Source organism: Protopterus annectens, chromosome 3.part1 (assembly GCF_019279795.1).
Source record: "Protopterus annectens isolate FY-2018-M chromosome 3.part1, PAN1.0, whole genome shotgun sequence".
In the NCBI taxonomy this organism is placed as follows: domain Eukaryota; kingdom Metazoa; phylum Chordata; order Ceratodontiformes; family Protopteridae; genus Protopterus; species Protopterus annectens.
Window position 1 is genome coordinate 1,066,925,112 of NC_056732.1, and position 15,189 is coordinate 1,066,940,300.

The following is a 15,189-nucleotide window of genomic DNA, read 5'->3' on the forward strand; positions in this document are numbered from 1 at the left end:
TAGGCATAGCAGGTCACAACCATCACACACCCATCACACCCGTATATAGATAGTATAGACAGATATAGATAGACATGGCAGGTCACAACCATCACGCACCCATCACACCCGTATATAGATAGTATAGACAGATATAGATAGGCATGGCAGGTCACAACCATCACACACCCATCACACCCATCGCACATTTTTGTTCTATATCTCCTATACACCATGTAATACCCATTTTCACTTTCCCTATTTGTTTGAGCAGATGTCTGCAATTGCAGCATCTATGTAGACATCATACTCTCCATCTTTATTCTGCATAGACTTTAGCATACCTCTGCTTGTTTGTTTTATTTTAATTCTTAATTACTTTTTTAATTTTTTTTTATCGCACTGCCTACTAAATTGCTTATCCACATCTATATGTACAATTGCTGAATAATTATTAATAGATCATCAGACAATTAAACAGAAGCGCGGTTTTAAACCTAAGAAATCATAACATTTTATGTGGTTATGGAATCCTTATATCAAGATGTCCATTCAGATGCCATCTCACCACAGGCTTAAGAAGCCATCTAAGAGTACAAATGTTCTGCTCATGGATGTAGGTGCGTGTTGGTGTATGTAGGTGTAGGCACATGTGCTACTCTAATTTAACATGCACTTCATCAGTTTGGTCACAGTAAGTCAGTGCTTAAGTTACAGTGCATCATGTGACCATAGAATAATAATCTTTTACCTGGAAAAAAAAGATAATTTTGCCTCCTTTTTTCCACTTTTTCTGAGATGTTATATCTTGGATACATGTTATGAATGAATTACACTGCCCCATTGCTACATTGCTGTACTGATAGAAAGCTAGAACTAATTTTTTCCTTTATTCATAGAGCTTGAAGGACCTTTTTCAGAAAAACATGATAGCAATCATACCTTTAGGCAAATACCACACATTATGCAGTATTTGGAACATTCTGTGTGAAAAGATGCAGAACATGTTTTGCCTGAGATCAGTAAAGCTCATCTTTAGCAAAGTAAAAAAGTTACTATATGTGTGTGTGTGTGTGTGTGTGTGTGTGTGTGTGTGTGTGTGTGTGTGTGTGTGTGTATCTGTGTGTATGAGTTTATAAGGGAAGGGAGGCAGAGAATATTATAGCAATATGCCATGGCAAGGAATGGGTAAGTCACATTTTACTCATGGTGGTCAGCACAGTTTTACCATGAAACCACAACCAAAAGAATCAGGATTAAACTTCCACTGACTCTGTCAAGATTTATTGCAGTTATACAATGTAACAATGTACAATGTAACTGTTTAAAAGCTAAGTCTCACTTTTATAAAATGATGCCAATGTATAATAGGTTTATAGGTTCATAGGTTGGTACTAGGCTATCAGCCCTAGGGCCTATACAAGCCTAGCCATAACAATTCCCTGGCTATTTCTTCCCACACTATTTACTTCCCTGGACCCCTGTCTAGCAGGGTGACTGACATGATCCCCGGGGTGAATTTCCTTTCTCCCATCCAATCGTCAAGGTTCCTTTTGAAGAGGGCCAAAGAGGCACTCTGCTTGACATGTATGGGCAATCTATTCCAGAGTGTGGGGAGTCTCTGGGTCAGGAACCTATCCATCCAGCATGTTTTATTTATTGTGATTACAAGGTTTAGATCCCTGGAGTGTGTGGCTCTGACGGATTGGGATTTCTTTAAGTGTAGCATGTCCAACAGCTCTGGGTTTGACATGGCCTTGTATGTTAAGCAGAGATTGCCTTTGAGTAGACGATATGCAACAGAGTATAGCTGGAGTTTTTTAAGGCGGTCAGCATAGGGCATCTGCTTTAGGCTTGTGATTCTTTTAGTGAGGTAGTTCTGCGGCCTTTCCAGTTGTTGCAGATGTCTTGAGAGGTACATACCAAATGGGGTGTTGTATTCTATAATGGGTCTAATGAGGGATGAGTACAGTGGGAAAATGACCTCCTTTTTTCTGGATGAAAAGCCCTTAGTGATGAGGTGTGCCACATAGAAAGATTTCCTGACTGTTGTGGCGATGTGGTTATCGAAGGTGAGACCACTGTCCGCCTGTGTCCCTAAGTCTCTTATCACACTTTTGGTGTATAGTGTACTGCCACCTATATGGTAATTCACGGGTACATGTTTTTTCCCAAAGGGGATAACTATACATTTCTTGGCATTGAGCTTGAGCCCATGGCTCTGGCACCAAGCATCTGTTTCTGTAAGGCCCTTTTGTAGAGTATCCACATCATTTGGGGATTCAATAATGGCTCCCAGTTTGCCGTCATCTGCGAACTTTGTTAGCCACAGTCCCTTAGTGTTGGCCTGTACTTCAGTGAAGTAGATGCCAAACAAGAGCAGTCCCAGGACTGAACCCTGAGGTACTCCACTTGTCACTGGTCTGGAGCTGGATTTGGAGTTGGCTACTTTTACAGTGTGGGTTCTATCAGTAAGCCAGTTAGCAAACCATTGGGTGACGTAGGGATTAATGCATCATTCCATCTCTTCACTCTGATATGAGTCACTGGGAATGGGTTTAAGCCTCATGTAGCTGTGTTTCAGTGATACACCATTGAGTGGATTCCCTTCATTCAGCTGCATTGGCCATACACCCTGAGTACCATCAACTAACATTTTGCATTTTAGCACTTTTCATCAAATACCTCTGATATGATTGTAATATCAAAATCTGATTATAGAAAAAAAAAACAAATACATAAATGTAATTTATATCTCCTTCCTCCAATAATAGTTACATGTGTTACAAGAAGATTTATCATGGGTTTATTGCAAATATACAATTATTTAAAATTTGATTCAATTCAATATAATCCAAAAACAAAGACAAATAAAAACAAGAAACCACTTTCCGTCAGCTGGTTCGCTAGTTGCGATGCTGTTGTACCTGATTTATTATAGCAATAACCGATGATGTTGGTGTGGTATATTGAGGATTTACCCACGGTTGCTGTGGTGTAATCATGAGGGCAAAGCCTGACTGATAAAGCCAACTGTGGGTAAATCTTCAATATACCACAGCATGGGGTTGATTGTTGCTATTATGCAATGACATTATTTAAGAAAAAAATACTTTTCTTAAATAATGTCTTTCTATAGTGGTGCCGTGGAGACCTTTCCTGCTTTCTCTGGTATCCTGGAGCTTTCCTGATGTACTGCACATGCTTATGGGGCTTGCATTCCCACACTTACACAGTACATCAGTGTTGTATAAAGGAAACAACACAGAAAGGAAGATATCTGCTGCCTTTTCTTTTTTTTGTTACTAAGAAAAAAGAAATTGGGAGACTTTTAATGTTTGGGAGAGATGGGACAGATAAAATAAAATGATAATTAGGTATGTTTCTTTAGTTTTGCATAATGTACCTGAGTATCTTTTATTTTTTTCTGTGCAATGTCCCTCATCCATTTCAGATCTTTGATTTTATAAATTTATTAAAAAAAAATAAATAAAGAAAATAAAATTTGTATCAGATATACTTATGGAAAACGTCCAGGCAACCCAACCTTTTTCTATTGGTGTATTCCCAGATTTACAATTGGCACATTGGTTGGGCTGACCAATCAGCATGCTCCTTTTTGAATATTACTGACCAGTCATTGTATAAGTTTCTGTCTCTGCCTATTTTACTCTCATTCTCCTTTTACCTGCCCACCTGTATGTTTCTGTTTTGCAAGAAATCCTCTTATGACACATAAATACATTTTGTATCAAAATATGTATCTATTTAAGCAAATTGCCAATGAAAGTCAGTCATTTATCAAACCAGACTTTAGGAAGCAGAATCACTGATGAAATCGTTTAGGGTGGCATGAACCTAACATATTAACAAAGCATTTGGCGATGGTTTGTCGTAATGTGATACTTAATCTATTACTGAGACTCATAACCAGCTCGTCTTGGAATTAAAGGTATGAATGCAACTCTTACAACCTCAAGTGCATGAACAAAGAGATTTTATTTCACTACTAACCAAAAAGTGCAGACAAGAAGACTATAATTAATTGGATATGTCTTCTATTTTTAGAAAGGATGACAGAAAATAAGAAGACAGGATCATCCAGTGTAAAAGAACATAATTTAGCTGATGAATTTCCACCACCACCACCTCCAGATTCATTACAAAGTACACTTGAATTTGTTGGCTGTGCAGAAAACTTGCCACCAGTTCCCCCAAAAGAAACATTTTCAAAGTTTTACCAACAGCGTCAAGTTAATGAAGTGAGAAGGTTATACAGACATATGCATCCTGAACTAAGAAAGAATTTTGAGGAGGCTTTGAATGAGGAACTAACCGAAATGTTAAATGATGATGATCCTGACCATCAGACACTGGTCAACCTGGATACAGTACTTCCTGGTGAAGTTCAGTCAATGCGCTGGATCTTTGAGAACTGGTCACTTGATGCTATTGGGGAACAACATGCCATGAAGAAGTTAAAGGAAGAGGAATCCATTGTGCATGGAGATGTCAAAAGTGCATCAGTAATGTTTGAAAACCAAACATTTGATACAGATAGTTCACAGTTTTCTACTTCTACAAAGCTATCTGATAATGAACAATCCAGCAGAGGTGTTCGTAGTGCTGTGTGGTTATTTGAATCCCAGCCAATGGACTCCTTAAATAAAATCTACTCAGAGGACAGAGACATGCAAGAAGCAGTTCTTAAAGAATCTGTTCAGCCAGGAGATGTGAAAAGTGCAAGACTTTTATTTGAGTCATACCCGTTAGATGCCCTTGGACGATGTAATTCAGTTGAAGAACACAGCCTGTTGCAGCTGCAATCAGAAATACAAGAAATGAAGGGAAATGTTAAAAGAACTGTAAAATTATTTCAGGCTGAACCTTTATGTGCTATTAGAGATAATTCTGGAAATGTTCATCAAATCAAGACCATATGCAGGGAGGAAATTCAGAGCAATAATGTCAAAACCGCACGTTGGCTCTTTGAAACCCAACCACTAAGCAGCATATGCAAAGATAGTTCTGAGGTTAAGATTATCCGAGGCATTTCTTTAGAAGAGAGTCAGAAAGGAGGTGTTGCTAAAACTAGATGGATGTTTGAAACACAGTCTTTAGATACAATTAAAGAGTTTGCAGATGATGATAATTTTTTACCTACCACTCATGTTATTGAAGGAGCAGATGTAAGTAAGCAGAGAAGGATTTTTGAGACACAACCACTAGATTCACTGAAAGGTGATTCACTAGAGAATGTTTCCTGCAAAGAAGAGATCATTGGAGGAAATGTGAAATCAACACTTTGGTTATTTGAAACACAGCCAATGGAAAATTTAAAAGAGAGCTTTGAAGTCGGGCAGTTAAAGCATGTAGTTCTTAATGAAAGTGAAAAGGGGTCTGTAAAAGAAAGAAAGCATGTGTTTGAAACTCAGACTCTTGACAGCATTTTTAAGGAATCTTCTGAGCTTCAAAGTAAAATAAGCATGGACGAGGTTGAGAAGGGGGATGTAAAATTGTATAAACATCTTTTTGAAACACTTCCTCTGGACAGTATTAAAGACACAGATGGAAGTTCCAGTACACAAAACCAACAAATACTACCTGGAAATGTAAAAGGTAACAGAACTCTTTTTGAGACCACACCTTTGTATGCGATTAAAGACGGCTGTGGAAACTACCATGAGGTAACATCTGTAAGCCGAGAAAAAGACATTAGTGGTGATGTAAAGCACTGCAAGTGGATGTTTGAAACAAAGCCACTGGACCAGTTTAATGATGACATTAAAACAATTGAATTGATTGAAGGCATTACAAAACAAGAAATTAATTCTGGTGATGTTAGAACAGTGAGGTGGCTTTTTGAAACCCAGCCTATTGATGTGATCCATTATCAGAAAAATCAGGCAGGCGAGCATTCGTCAGCCAGAAAAGAAGTTTCACCAAAAGGTGATGTAAATACTTGTCGCTGGTTGTTCGAAACACAGCCTGTGGATTCTTTATATGAAAAAACTGACAATACACAGAAAGAAAAAGAAAGTATTCCAAAAGCAAATGTTAAATCATACACTTGGATGTTTGAAACACAACCCATGGATACCTTGAAAGAAAGCGGAGAGCTATATTTGAAAGTCAGTGGGACATATCAAGACACTGTAAAGGGTGTGGATGTAAAAAATGTTAAACATATTTTTGAGACAGAGCCTCTTGACAGTATATCATGTGACTCAAAAACTGAAAATATAGAAAGCTACAAAAGTGACATTAATATAGAGTCAGGGACTGTGTTACAAGTTAAAAAGGACTTCCAAAAAAGTAACTTTGGTGAAGTTACCAAGTCACTCTCAGTTTACAGTCCAGAAGATGAAAACATTCAAGCTGGCTCTGTTCGCAGATTTACATGGCTCTTTGAAAACTGTCCAATGGATACAATTAAAGAAGTTCCCGACAGTTCAAAACCAGCATCCACCATTACAGACATTACAAGAGGTGATGTAGGAAACAAAAGGTTTGTATTTGAAACATATTCACTTGACCAGATTCATGATAGAGCTGACGAGTCAGAGTTCATAGTTAATCAAAAAGAAACTGAAAGCAAGGGGGATGTAAAATGTTCTACTATGCTATTTGAATCACAGCCTCTGTATGCTATACGAGATAAAGATGGACAATACCATGAAGTTACTACAGTAAAAAAGGAGGAAATTATAAAAGGTGATGTGAAAGGTGCCAGGTGGTTATTTGAGACAAAGCCCTTAGATACCATTAGACCAGATGATGAGATTTTTGTCATTAGAGCTGTCACACAAGAAGATGTTCAGAAAGGTGATGTTAAAGCAGCTAGATGGAGATTTGAGACTGAGCCTTTAGATACCATCAAAGATGAACAAACGCCCATTGTCAGGACAGTAGATGATATCCAAAAGGGAGATGTGCAGTCAAACAAGGAAATCTTTGAGTCACAAAAAGCTTCCCATAAAAAGTATGTTAGAACAGTCAGTGTTAGTGATGCTCAACATGGAGATGTTAGGACATCTACATGGCTCTTTGAAACTCAGCCAGTTGATAAGATAAAAGGTGAAAATCTGGAAAATTCCTCAGCATCAACAGTACACAGAGAGGATATTCAAAAAGGAGATGTAAAACGATGTACTTGGCTATTTGAAACCCAGCCACTAGACAGTTTGAAAGATTCAGAAACAGCTATGAATTCCAGCACTGAAGAAATGCCCCATGCTGATGTCAAAAGTACAACATGGTTGTTTGAAACAACATCTCTTGATAAAGTGAATGCTCCATTTAAGACAGACACAAACGAGATTATGGTAGAATGTACAAAAGAGTCTTTAAAGTCTCTCTATGATTATAAAGTCATTTGGTCAAACGGCATTATGATTGAAACCAGTGATGTGAATAGTGTAATGATGACAAAGTATCAGCTCATTGGTCAAAACATTCCAGATATTGTAAAGCAGGAAACTGTGAGTGGTAATCTACAGCGACTTATGATGCAGGTACTCCACAGAACAAACATGGAGCCTGAAGGGGTACTAGTTAAAGAAGATTATACAGGAAATGTACAACTCACTAAACTTCCACTCCTGAATCAAGGCGAGCCCGAGTCATCAGATGCAATGGATCAGGCTATTCATGCACTTTTCAATCAAGATGCATTCTTTAGAAAAGGTATTGTTCTTCAAGAAACTGCAAACGGACATGTTCATATGAGTATTTATTCTCTCTTAAACAAGACTGAGTATGCCTCTACCAAAGCAGATATTGTTCGTGGTGATGTAAAATCAACAATTGGAAATCTTCTCACTTCTTCTCAGGAGCAGAAAGCAAGTGCAACAGTAAAACGTGAAGAAAATGAAAGAGGAAATGTGCATTTCTACAAAACCTGCATTGAGCAAGGAGCCCTTGATTATCTGAAAAATCTTCATCAGGAGGAAGAGTCTGAGGAGACCTCTTCTGGACAATTAATAAAAGAGGAAGTTGTGCATGGTGACATACAGGGTGCAAAACAAAACCTAATGCAACAGAAAGCACAGGTGGAAAAAACTGTGGCAGATGTTGTGCCAGGTGATGTTAAAAGTACCAAAAAAGTGTTTATGTCAGAGAAATGCACCAGCCAGAGCAGCTTCGAAAAAGAAGTTTTGTATGGGGACATTGATGGTACAATGCTGTCTCTCAAACAATCTACAGAAGAGCCAATGACAGTAGAAAAAGAAGAAATAATTTCTGGTGATGTTAAGGCTGCAATTCGATCACTAGAAGAAGCTAAGATTCAGTCAAGAAAGGTAAACAAAGAAATGATTATCCCTGGCAAACTGACAGATATGAAACCTGCTTTTGAGGAAACAGAATCTACCAAAACAAAATCTGACAATCTAGAGGAAACCTTAGATGTACAGAAAAGCAGTGATTTACAGAAAGATGCAAATTATAGACAGTACACAGAGCATGAAGAAACAGAAAAAAATGATCTTCAGGTAGCAATGCAAAGTTTAAGGCAAGCTGCAGCCGAAGCCCAAAGTATTCATCAGCAAGTTCAAAACAAGTTTCAGAAGGGTGCCCAGAATCAAGTAGATGTTCCAGATCATGTCAGTGTGATACATAAGACTTGCCAGAAAAGAACAGCAGCCCCAGAAAAATACACTTCTTCTGCATCAGTCCAGTGCTCATCTGTCTCAAAACAAGCAAGCAGTTTAGATGTACATCAAGAGTCATCTTCATCTTCTGGAAGTCGACAGATGAACAGAATACTGGGTAAAAAGGTCAGTGACACTAAAGAAATACAAGATTCCATTCTGTTGTCTGACATTTGTCAGGAAAATAAAATTGAAAATTGTGCAGATGATAGTCTTAAAGATGGTGTATATTTTGCAAAACAAGTTAACACTTTTGTAAACCCTTTTAATAGATCAGAGTTTATGCAGCAGACTTTGCAAGAGGAAGCAGCACAAGAAAATATTGTCAAAGGGGATGTAAAGGCTGCTATAAAATCTTTGCAAAGTGCTGCAACAGAACAAAAATTAGTAGAAAAGGAGGATGTTGTGCGGGGTAATATAAAGTCAGCTCTTCAGTCCTTGGAAAAGTCTAATGTCAATGTATCCAAGGGTGACTTTAAAGCTGCAATGATATACAAGAATGCAGGGCGCTCATATCAAGCTGATAAAAAGAAAGAGTGTACTAATTTAGCAGATAATAAGGGTGTTATAACTTCTGTTCCACAGTCTGATAATGACTCTCCTCCTTCCCTAGTTGTGAACAACACTGAACATGGATCCTCGTCTACATTGCCAACAGATGCGCTTGTCTCACAGACTAACAAGGAAGAAGATGGTAAAGGAAATCTAAAGTCTTATTCTAAGAAATGCGTAGCTTCTTCTTATGAATCTTCTGTCTTATGTTCATCTAAAGTAAGTCAAGAGTCGATGCTGTCAAATTCAGCTATAACACCAAAATCAGCGAGTGATATTAAAAAGCAGACTTCTAAAAGTGGAATTAAACCTGCACTTCCTCCCAAACCAGCACACCTTAAAAGCATCTCTTCTAGGCAGACCCAGTCTGAGCCGGGCAAAGCACATGAGCCACCTGCAAACACTAAGCAGGCATGCCACAGTAGTCCGATACAGCCAGAAGTACAACATAAACATAGTGAAGTTCAAGGGCCTATTAAATACGATTCTTCAAATTGTTCAAAACATCAACATTTTAAGTATGAGGTATGTCCCTTGAGTTCCTCATCTGTAAATACAAATTTGCAACACCCAGGCACAGCAAACAAACCCCAAAGAGTAACAAAAACCCCTCTTCAAATTGCTGAAGAAAAGTACAAGAAGAGCAAGGAACAAAATATAACATCTACAGCTGATAAAACTCTGGAAAGTGATGCATTAAATAAATCTGCAAGTAATTTAAATAATTCTCAAGTAGATGATAATGAAGTGTTTCCATCTTCAGAAAAAGACATTCCTGCTGATGAAATCCAAGGATCTTTATCTTCATACACAGAAGAAGATGAAACAAGAAGGGATATTCCTTTTAATTTTAAGACCACTTTGAACTCTTTTGAACGTTTACAGAAACAACCTTCTTTGCCAACAAGGCAGGCTAGGACAACAAAGGAGGGCTGCAGCATCACTGAAAACAGTCAAGTATTTCCACCACCAGACACTTCAGTATATACCAGTCCAACTCCACAGGACCCTTGTTATAATTTAAAAAATCAGGCCACTGAATCTATGACTTACTCCAACTCACAAGGACATTGCAGGGCTTCTGCTGTGGAATCATTTTGCCAACAGACGGAATACCCTGTTTCACACACACAAGGCAATATTCAGAACCATGCACTGTGGGCAGATTGTGGTGATAGATATACCGAGCAAGAAAAGTGCAAAACATCATGCAATGAGAATAAGGTTATGATGAGGGAAAAAAGGCAAAAGAGGGAGACTGAAGACGAGCGTTGGAAACGACTGTCAATTCACAAGGAAAAGATCCTGCAAGGAAATGTAAAAGCAGCTATGGAGATCTTTGAAAATTTAAGGAAACAAGAGGAACTGCAAAGTATTTTGTCCAAAGTGGAGGAGCTAGAGGAAGATACTTGTAAGGTGGATGTAAAAGCACTGCGAAATCTCTTTGAGAATGTTCCAGAATGGGTTGTAGAAACCAAACAGGTAGATAAACAATGGAAACCTGCAGAACAGCAGACAACTGTACACTTGGAAACAAAGAAGAATTCTGAAAATGTTTCATCAGTTAAACTGGCATTTGAAGATCTTGAAAGGGCAAGTGAAGAAATCATTAACTTAAAAGAACAGACACTTGCTAGGCTTTTAGATATAGAAGAAGCCATTAAAAAAGCGCTATACTCTGTATCAAACTTAAAGTCTGAGTCAGATATCGCAGGGCTTTCTGGACTTTTTAAAGAGTCTCTTAAAATTTCCGAAGAGCCTCTGCCCACAAGTAATGTATCCAAAATTAGTCCTGTCACAACCAAACCAAACCAGTCTTTGAATTGTAATGTGGGAGAAAGAACAACTATCACAGTGGAGTCAGAAATAAAGGAGCCATTGTTAAATGTGCAAGTGGTTCAGCCACGTGTTAACTCTCCTTCATCACCTTCATATATTTGTATTGAATCAGCAGCCAGAAAACCAGATGGAGCTCCTAAAAATACTTCTCCTCAAGGTATATCATGCGAGTCACCATCAGCTGGGTCAGGCAAAACTGCATTATATGAACTGTCAAAAACTAATATTTCTGACATTCCACAATCGAGAAGTCATTTCTCGGGATCTAATAAGAGGTGTCCTGATGCTAGGGACAGCCAGACTTCATTTGTTCCACTAACCAAAGATCAACAATCCATGAGAAAAGAATTAGAAACACCTGAAATGTATGGCACAAATAACACTCATATAGTTTCCAATGAACTAACAGGCATCACTTCTGACTCTACTAAAGGAGTGATGTCTGATTATGCACAAACATTTCCAGGCAATAGCTGTCCAAGTTCCTCAACAAGGAAACAAAAAAGTGTCCTTGAGTTCCAAACAAGACCAGCTGGTGCAGAAAAGATTGGAACAAAGACTGTTTCTGAAAAATATGAAGAAACAGATCCATTTGGAAACAAGATAATCACATCAAAAACATCCAGGACTGTTACAAAACAGTCCGAAACAAATACATCATCGACCTATGAAGTGGTACCTTCTGCACCTCGGTACGGATGTGAAGTCATGACACCTCCACTTGTTAGAAGGCATCTACATAATCAAGCAGAAAACTCGCAGCCTACAAGCAAATTAAAAGAAAGTGGTTTAGTGTTTGTCACTTTTGGAAATTCAAAGTCTGTAAAGAAATAATATGGTTACGTGTGTTATTAGAATATTTTTAGGCCAAAGTCCTTTTCATTATGCAAAATAAAGAATAGAGATGCTTATATAATACATCTATTTATACAATGGCAAAGTTTTTAGATTTGTTTTGTATATTTCCATTATTTATACAATTCTATATCGATAGACACAAATATTGAACTGTAATGTTTTTATTCATACCATAGTGTTAAAATGTATGTTGAGTTTTAAGAAATATGTTGAATCTTTAAGAAATAAGCTTTTATATATCTTTTTCTATTGTGTAAATTTTCTCAATAAATACTTTTCTAAAAGTTTCATGGGCATGTTTCATATCTGCAGTCTGCAGAGCTAAAGGTATTGTAGTTAACATTTAACATTTTGAATTTGAATGCATGTCATATCAGTGATAGATTAATGACAGTAAAAACAAATTTACATTGAGTGGTTATAAGACATGTATATAAATGTGTTGTTAGCAGCATACACTGGAAATGTTAAAGCTACTTTTAGGAAAAAAAACAGTATTATCTGACACAGAGATGTCACATACCAAATGGCACATTATTAAAGGAAAGCTACTGAAGCCATATTGCTGAAGAAGATGTAGTTAGCTAGTTTATTATTATTATTGTTATTATTTGTTTATGGGCGCTATTCCAGAATACACAGGTTTTGGTTCTCTGTTTTTGAGTGAGTTTCATTCACTGAAATACTAATGTTCAGTTCAATATGTCACAAGAAATGTCCAGTTTGTCTTCAATCTGCGGTCATTTTCTTATGCTTCTGATTTCTATTAATATCAGCATAATTTCTATTATGTAGTTCATGTCATGCCCCTTTTAATATGCCATTTTTCATTTCATTTCATTTGATTGAAAAAGCCCTTACACCCCCAAATAATATGCATATATATGGAAGTATATAACATAACTGGTGCTGCAAAATATCTCAGTCCTGATTCTTGTCCACAAAATATTGAACATAATGTTAACAATAAAATATACACACTCCAACTTGGTGCATGCAAACCACAAATATTTTATTTATTTATTTATTTTTGCAGGGGGATCCCTCTGTAGCCCTATTATGAGATCCTGCACCCTCAAACCCCTTGCTACTTAAATAAACCAGTTCTAACAGTACACAAAAGCATGAAAACGACAAATATCACAACTGTGCTGTTATAGTGATCATACGACCACTATAGACCAGTTGAGCTGTTGACTAAACAAGACAGACAGGAAAGCTGTTGACAAAGTGAATATTTGGTCTATATAGAGAAACCAGATAGGCAGATGGATAAATACCAACTCCATGGCTGTACAAACATGAGGAAGGTAAAAATCTTGTGAAAGAAAGGAAGGAATCACTGTTGGCACATATAGAGAAACTGCATCAACAGCAATTTCCTATGGAGAGCACTGAGTTGTGCTCCCGGAGTTCGAACCTCATTTTCATTAAAGAATAAGTAGAGAGGCAGTGCAAAGATTTGGCTCGATGCAGGAAAACTGGATTTGCTGGCATGAAATTCCTTATATTAATATGAGGTATGTAGGCCCTTTGGTGTGGCACATTCTAGTCTCCTTATACAGATGTGTGTACAATAAGGCAGTTCATGTATCATCAGACAGCTTGATATGCAGATTCTATATTAGCATCTGTTAAACCACATCAGGCTGATCAATAGTCATGCTAAAGAATATTGTTTGCATCTATATATGGTGTTCACTTTTTGATCTCGTTAAGTAGTCCTACAATGACATCACTGTTCAGTTCACTGCTGAAGCTACTTGATCTACGCAATCTCAGATTTAGTTAACCTCAACCTCCTTTTGCCATACTGGTATATCACCTTTAGACCATTATGTATGGCACACCAAGGCCTCTACTTGTTCAGTAATATGGCAGTATACACTTTGAATGAATGGGCAATTCCTACATTACCTACGGTACAGCACATAGAAGTAATGACGGTCTAATCCATGTGACAAGGTGGAGCTCTATTCAGCATGGCTTAAAATGTAAATTACCATCAGTCTTGCCAGGGTGTAACTATTATACAATGGTATTCATTTACAAATAAGTTCCTTACTTATTTTAAAATAATGCCATTGCTGAAAACAAGCTGCATTCCTTGCTCATCTCCTTGCATTTTTGTAAGTCAGCAGGGACTAGTTTAGTATATCAGAGCTTTGGCCGGCTAACATCTACCTGAAATCAGCTGGACATATAAGTGAATTTAAGTACACTTTTATCTGCTCTTTTGCATATAGTATTGTATTTAATTTATTTATTTGTGTTTTTCACTGAATATTAACTCAACTGAAGTTGTGGCTGTCTCTCTACAGAGTACTTTTTAAAATTTCTGTCTAGCCATTGATAGCAGTGGGGGGTAGTTTCAGCTCATCACTAACATCCTGTCTTGCCTTATATAAGTGCTACATTTTGAGTTATCTCTGCTTAATATCAGAGTTTTGGCCAGCTAACATCTATCTGCAATTAGCTGGAAGTATAAGTGAATTTAAGTACACTTTTATCTGCTCTTTTGCATATAGTATTGTACTTAATTTATTTATTTGTGTTTTTCACTGAATATTAACTCAACTGAAGTTGTGGCTGTCTCTCTACAGAGTACGTTTTAGAGTTTCTGTGTAGCCATTGTTAGCAGTGGGTGGATAGTTTCAGCTCATCACTAACATCCTGTCTTGCCTTATATAAGTGGTACATTTTGAGTTATCTCTGCTTAATATCAGAGCTTTGGCCGGCTAACATCTACCTGAAATCAGCTGGATGTATAAGTGAATTTAAGTACACTTTTATCTGCTCTTTTGCATATAGTATTGTATTTAATTTATTTATTTGTGTTTTCCACTGAATATTAACTCAACTGAAGTTGTGGCTGTCTCTCTACAGAGTACTTTTTAGAATTTCTGTGTAGCCATTGATAGCAGTAGGGGTAGTTTCAGCTCATCACTAACATCCTGTCTTGCCTTATATAAGTGGTACATTTTGAGTTATCTCTGCTTAATATCAGAGCTTTGGCCGGCTAACATCTACCTGAAATCAGCTGGATGTATAAGTGAATTTAAGTACACTTTTATCTGCTCTTTTGCATATAGTATTGTATTTAATTTATTTATTTGTGTTTTTCACTGAATATTAACTCAACTAAAGTTGTGGCTGTCTCTCTACAGAGTACGTTTTAGAATTTCTATGTAGTCATTGATAGCAGTGTGGGGGGGTAGTTTCAGCTCATCACTAACATCCTTCTTGCCTTATATAAGTGGTAAATTTTGAGTTATCTCTGCTTAATATCAGAGCTTTGGCCGGCTAACAT

General features: G+C 37.3%; 1 protein-coding gene across 1 annotated transcript; it reads left to right on the plus strand.

Annotated features, from left to right (window-relative positions):
• The first annotated feature begins 4,052 nt into the window (after positions 1 to 4,052).
• On the plus strand, positions 4,053 to 11,855 carry LOC122797750 (xin actin-binding repeat-containing protein 1-like). Its single transcript, XM_044066274.1, has one exon. It carries the CDS (start codon positions 4,053 to 4,055, stop codon positions 11,853 to 11,855), a length of 7,803 nt encoding a protein of 2,600 aa, XP_043922209.1.
• Positions 11,856 to 15,189: the final 3,334 nt, after the last annotated feature.

Bases quoted from the DNA above. Each gene is read 5' to 3' on its own strand.
- LOC122797750 (XM_044066274.1), top strand. From the start codon at position 4,053: ATGACAGAAAATAAGAAGACAGGATCATCCAGTGTAAAAGAACATAAT.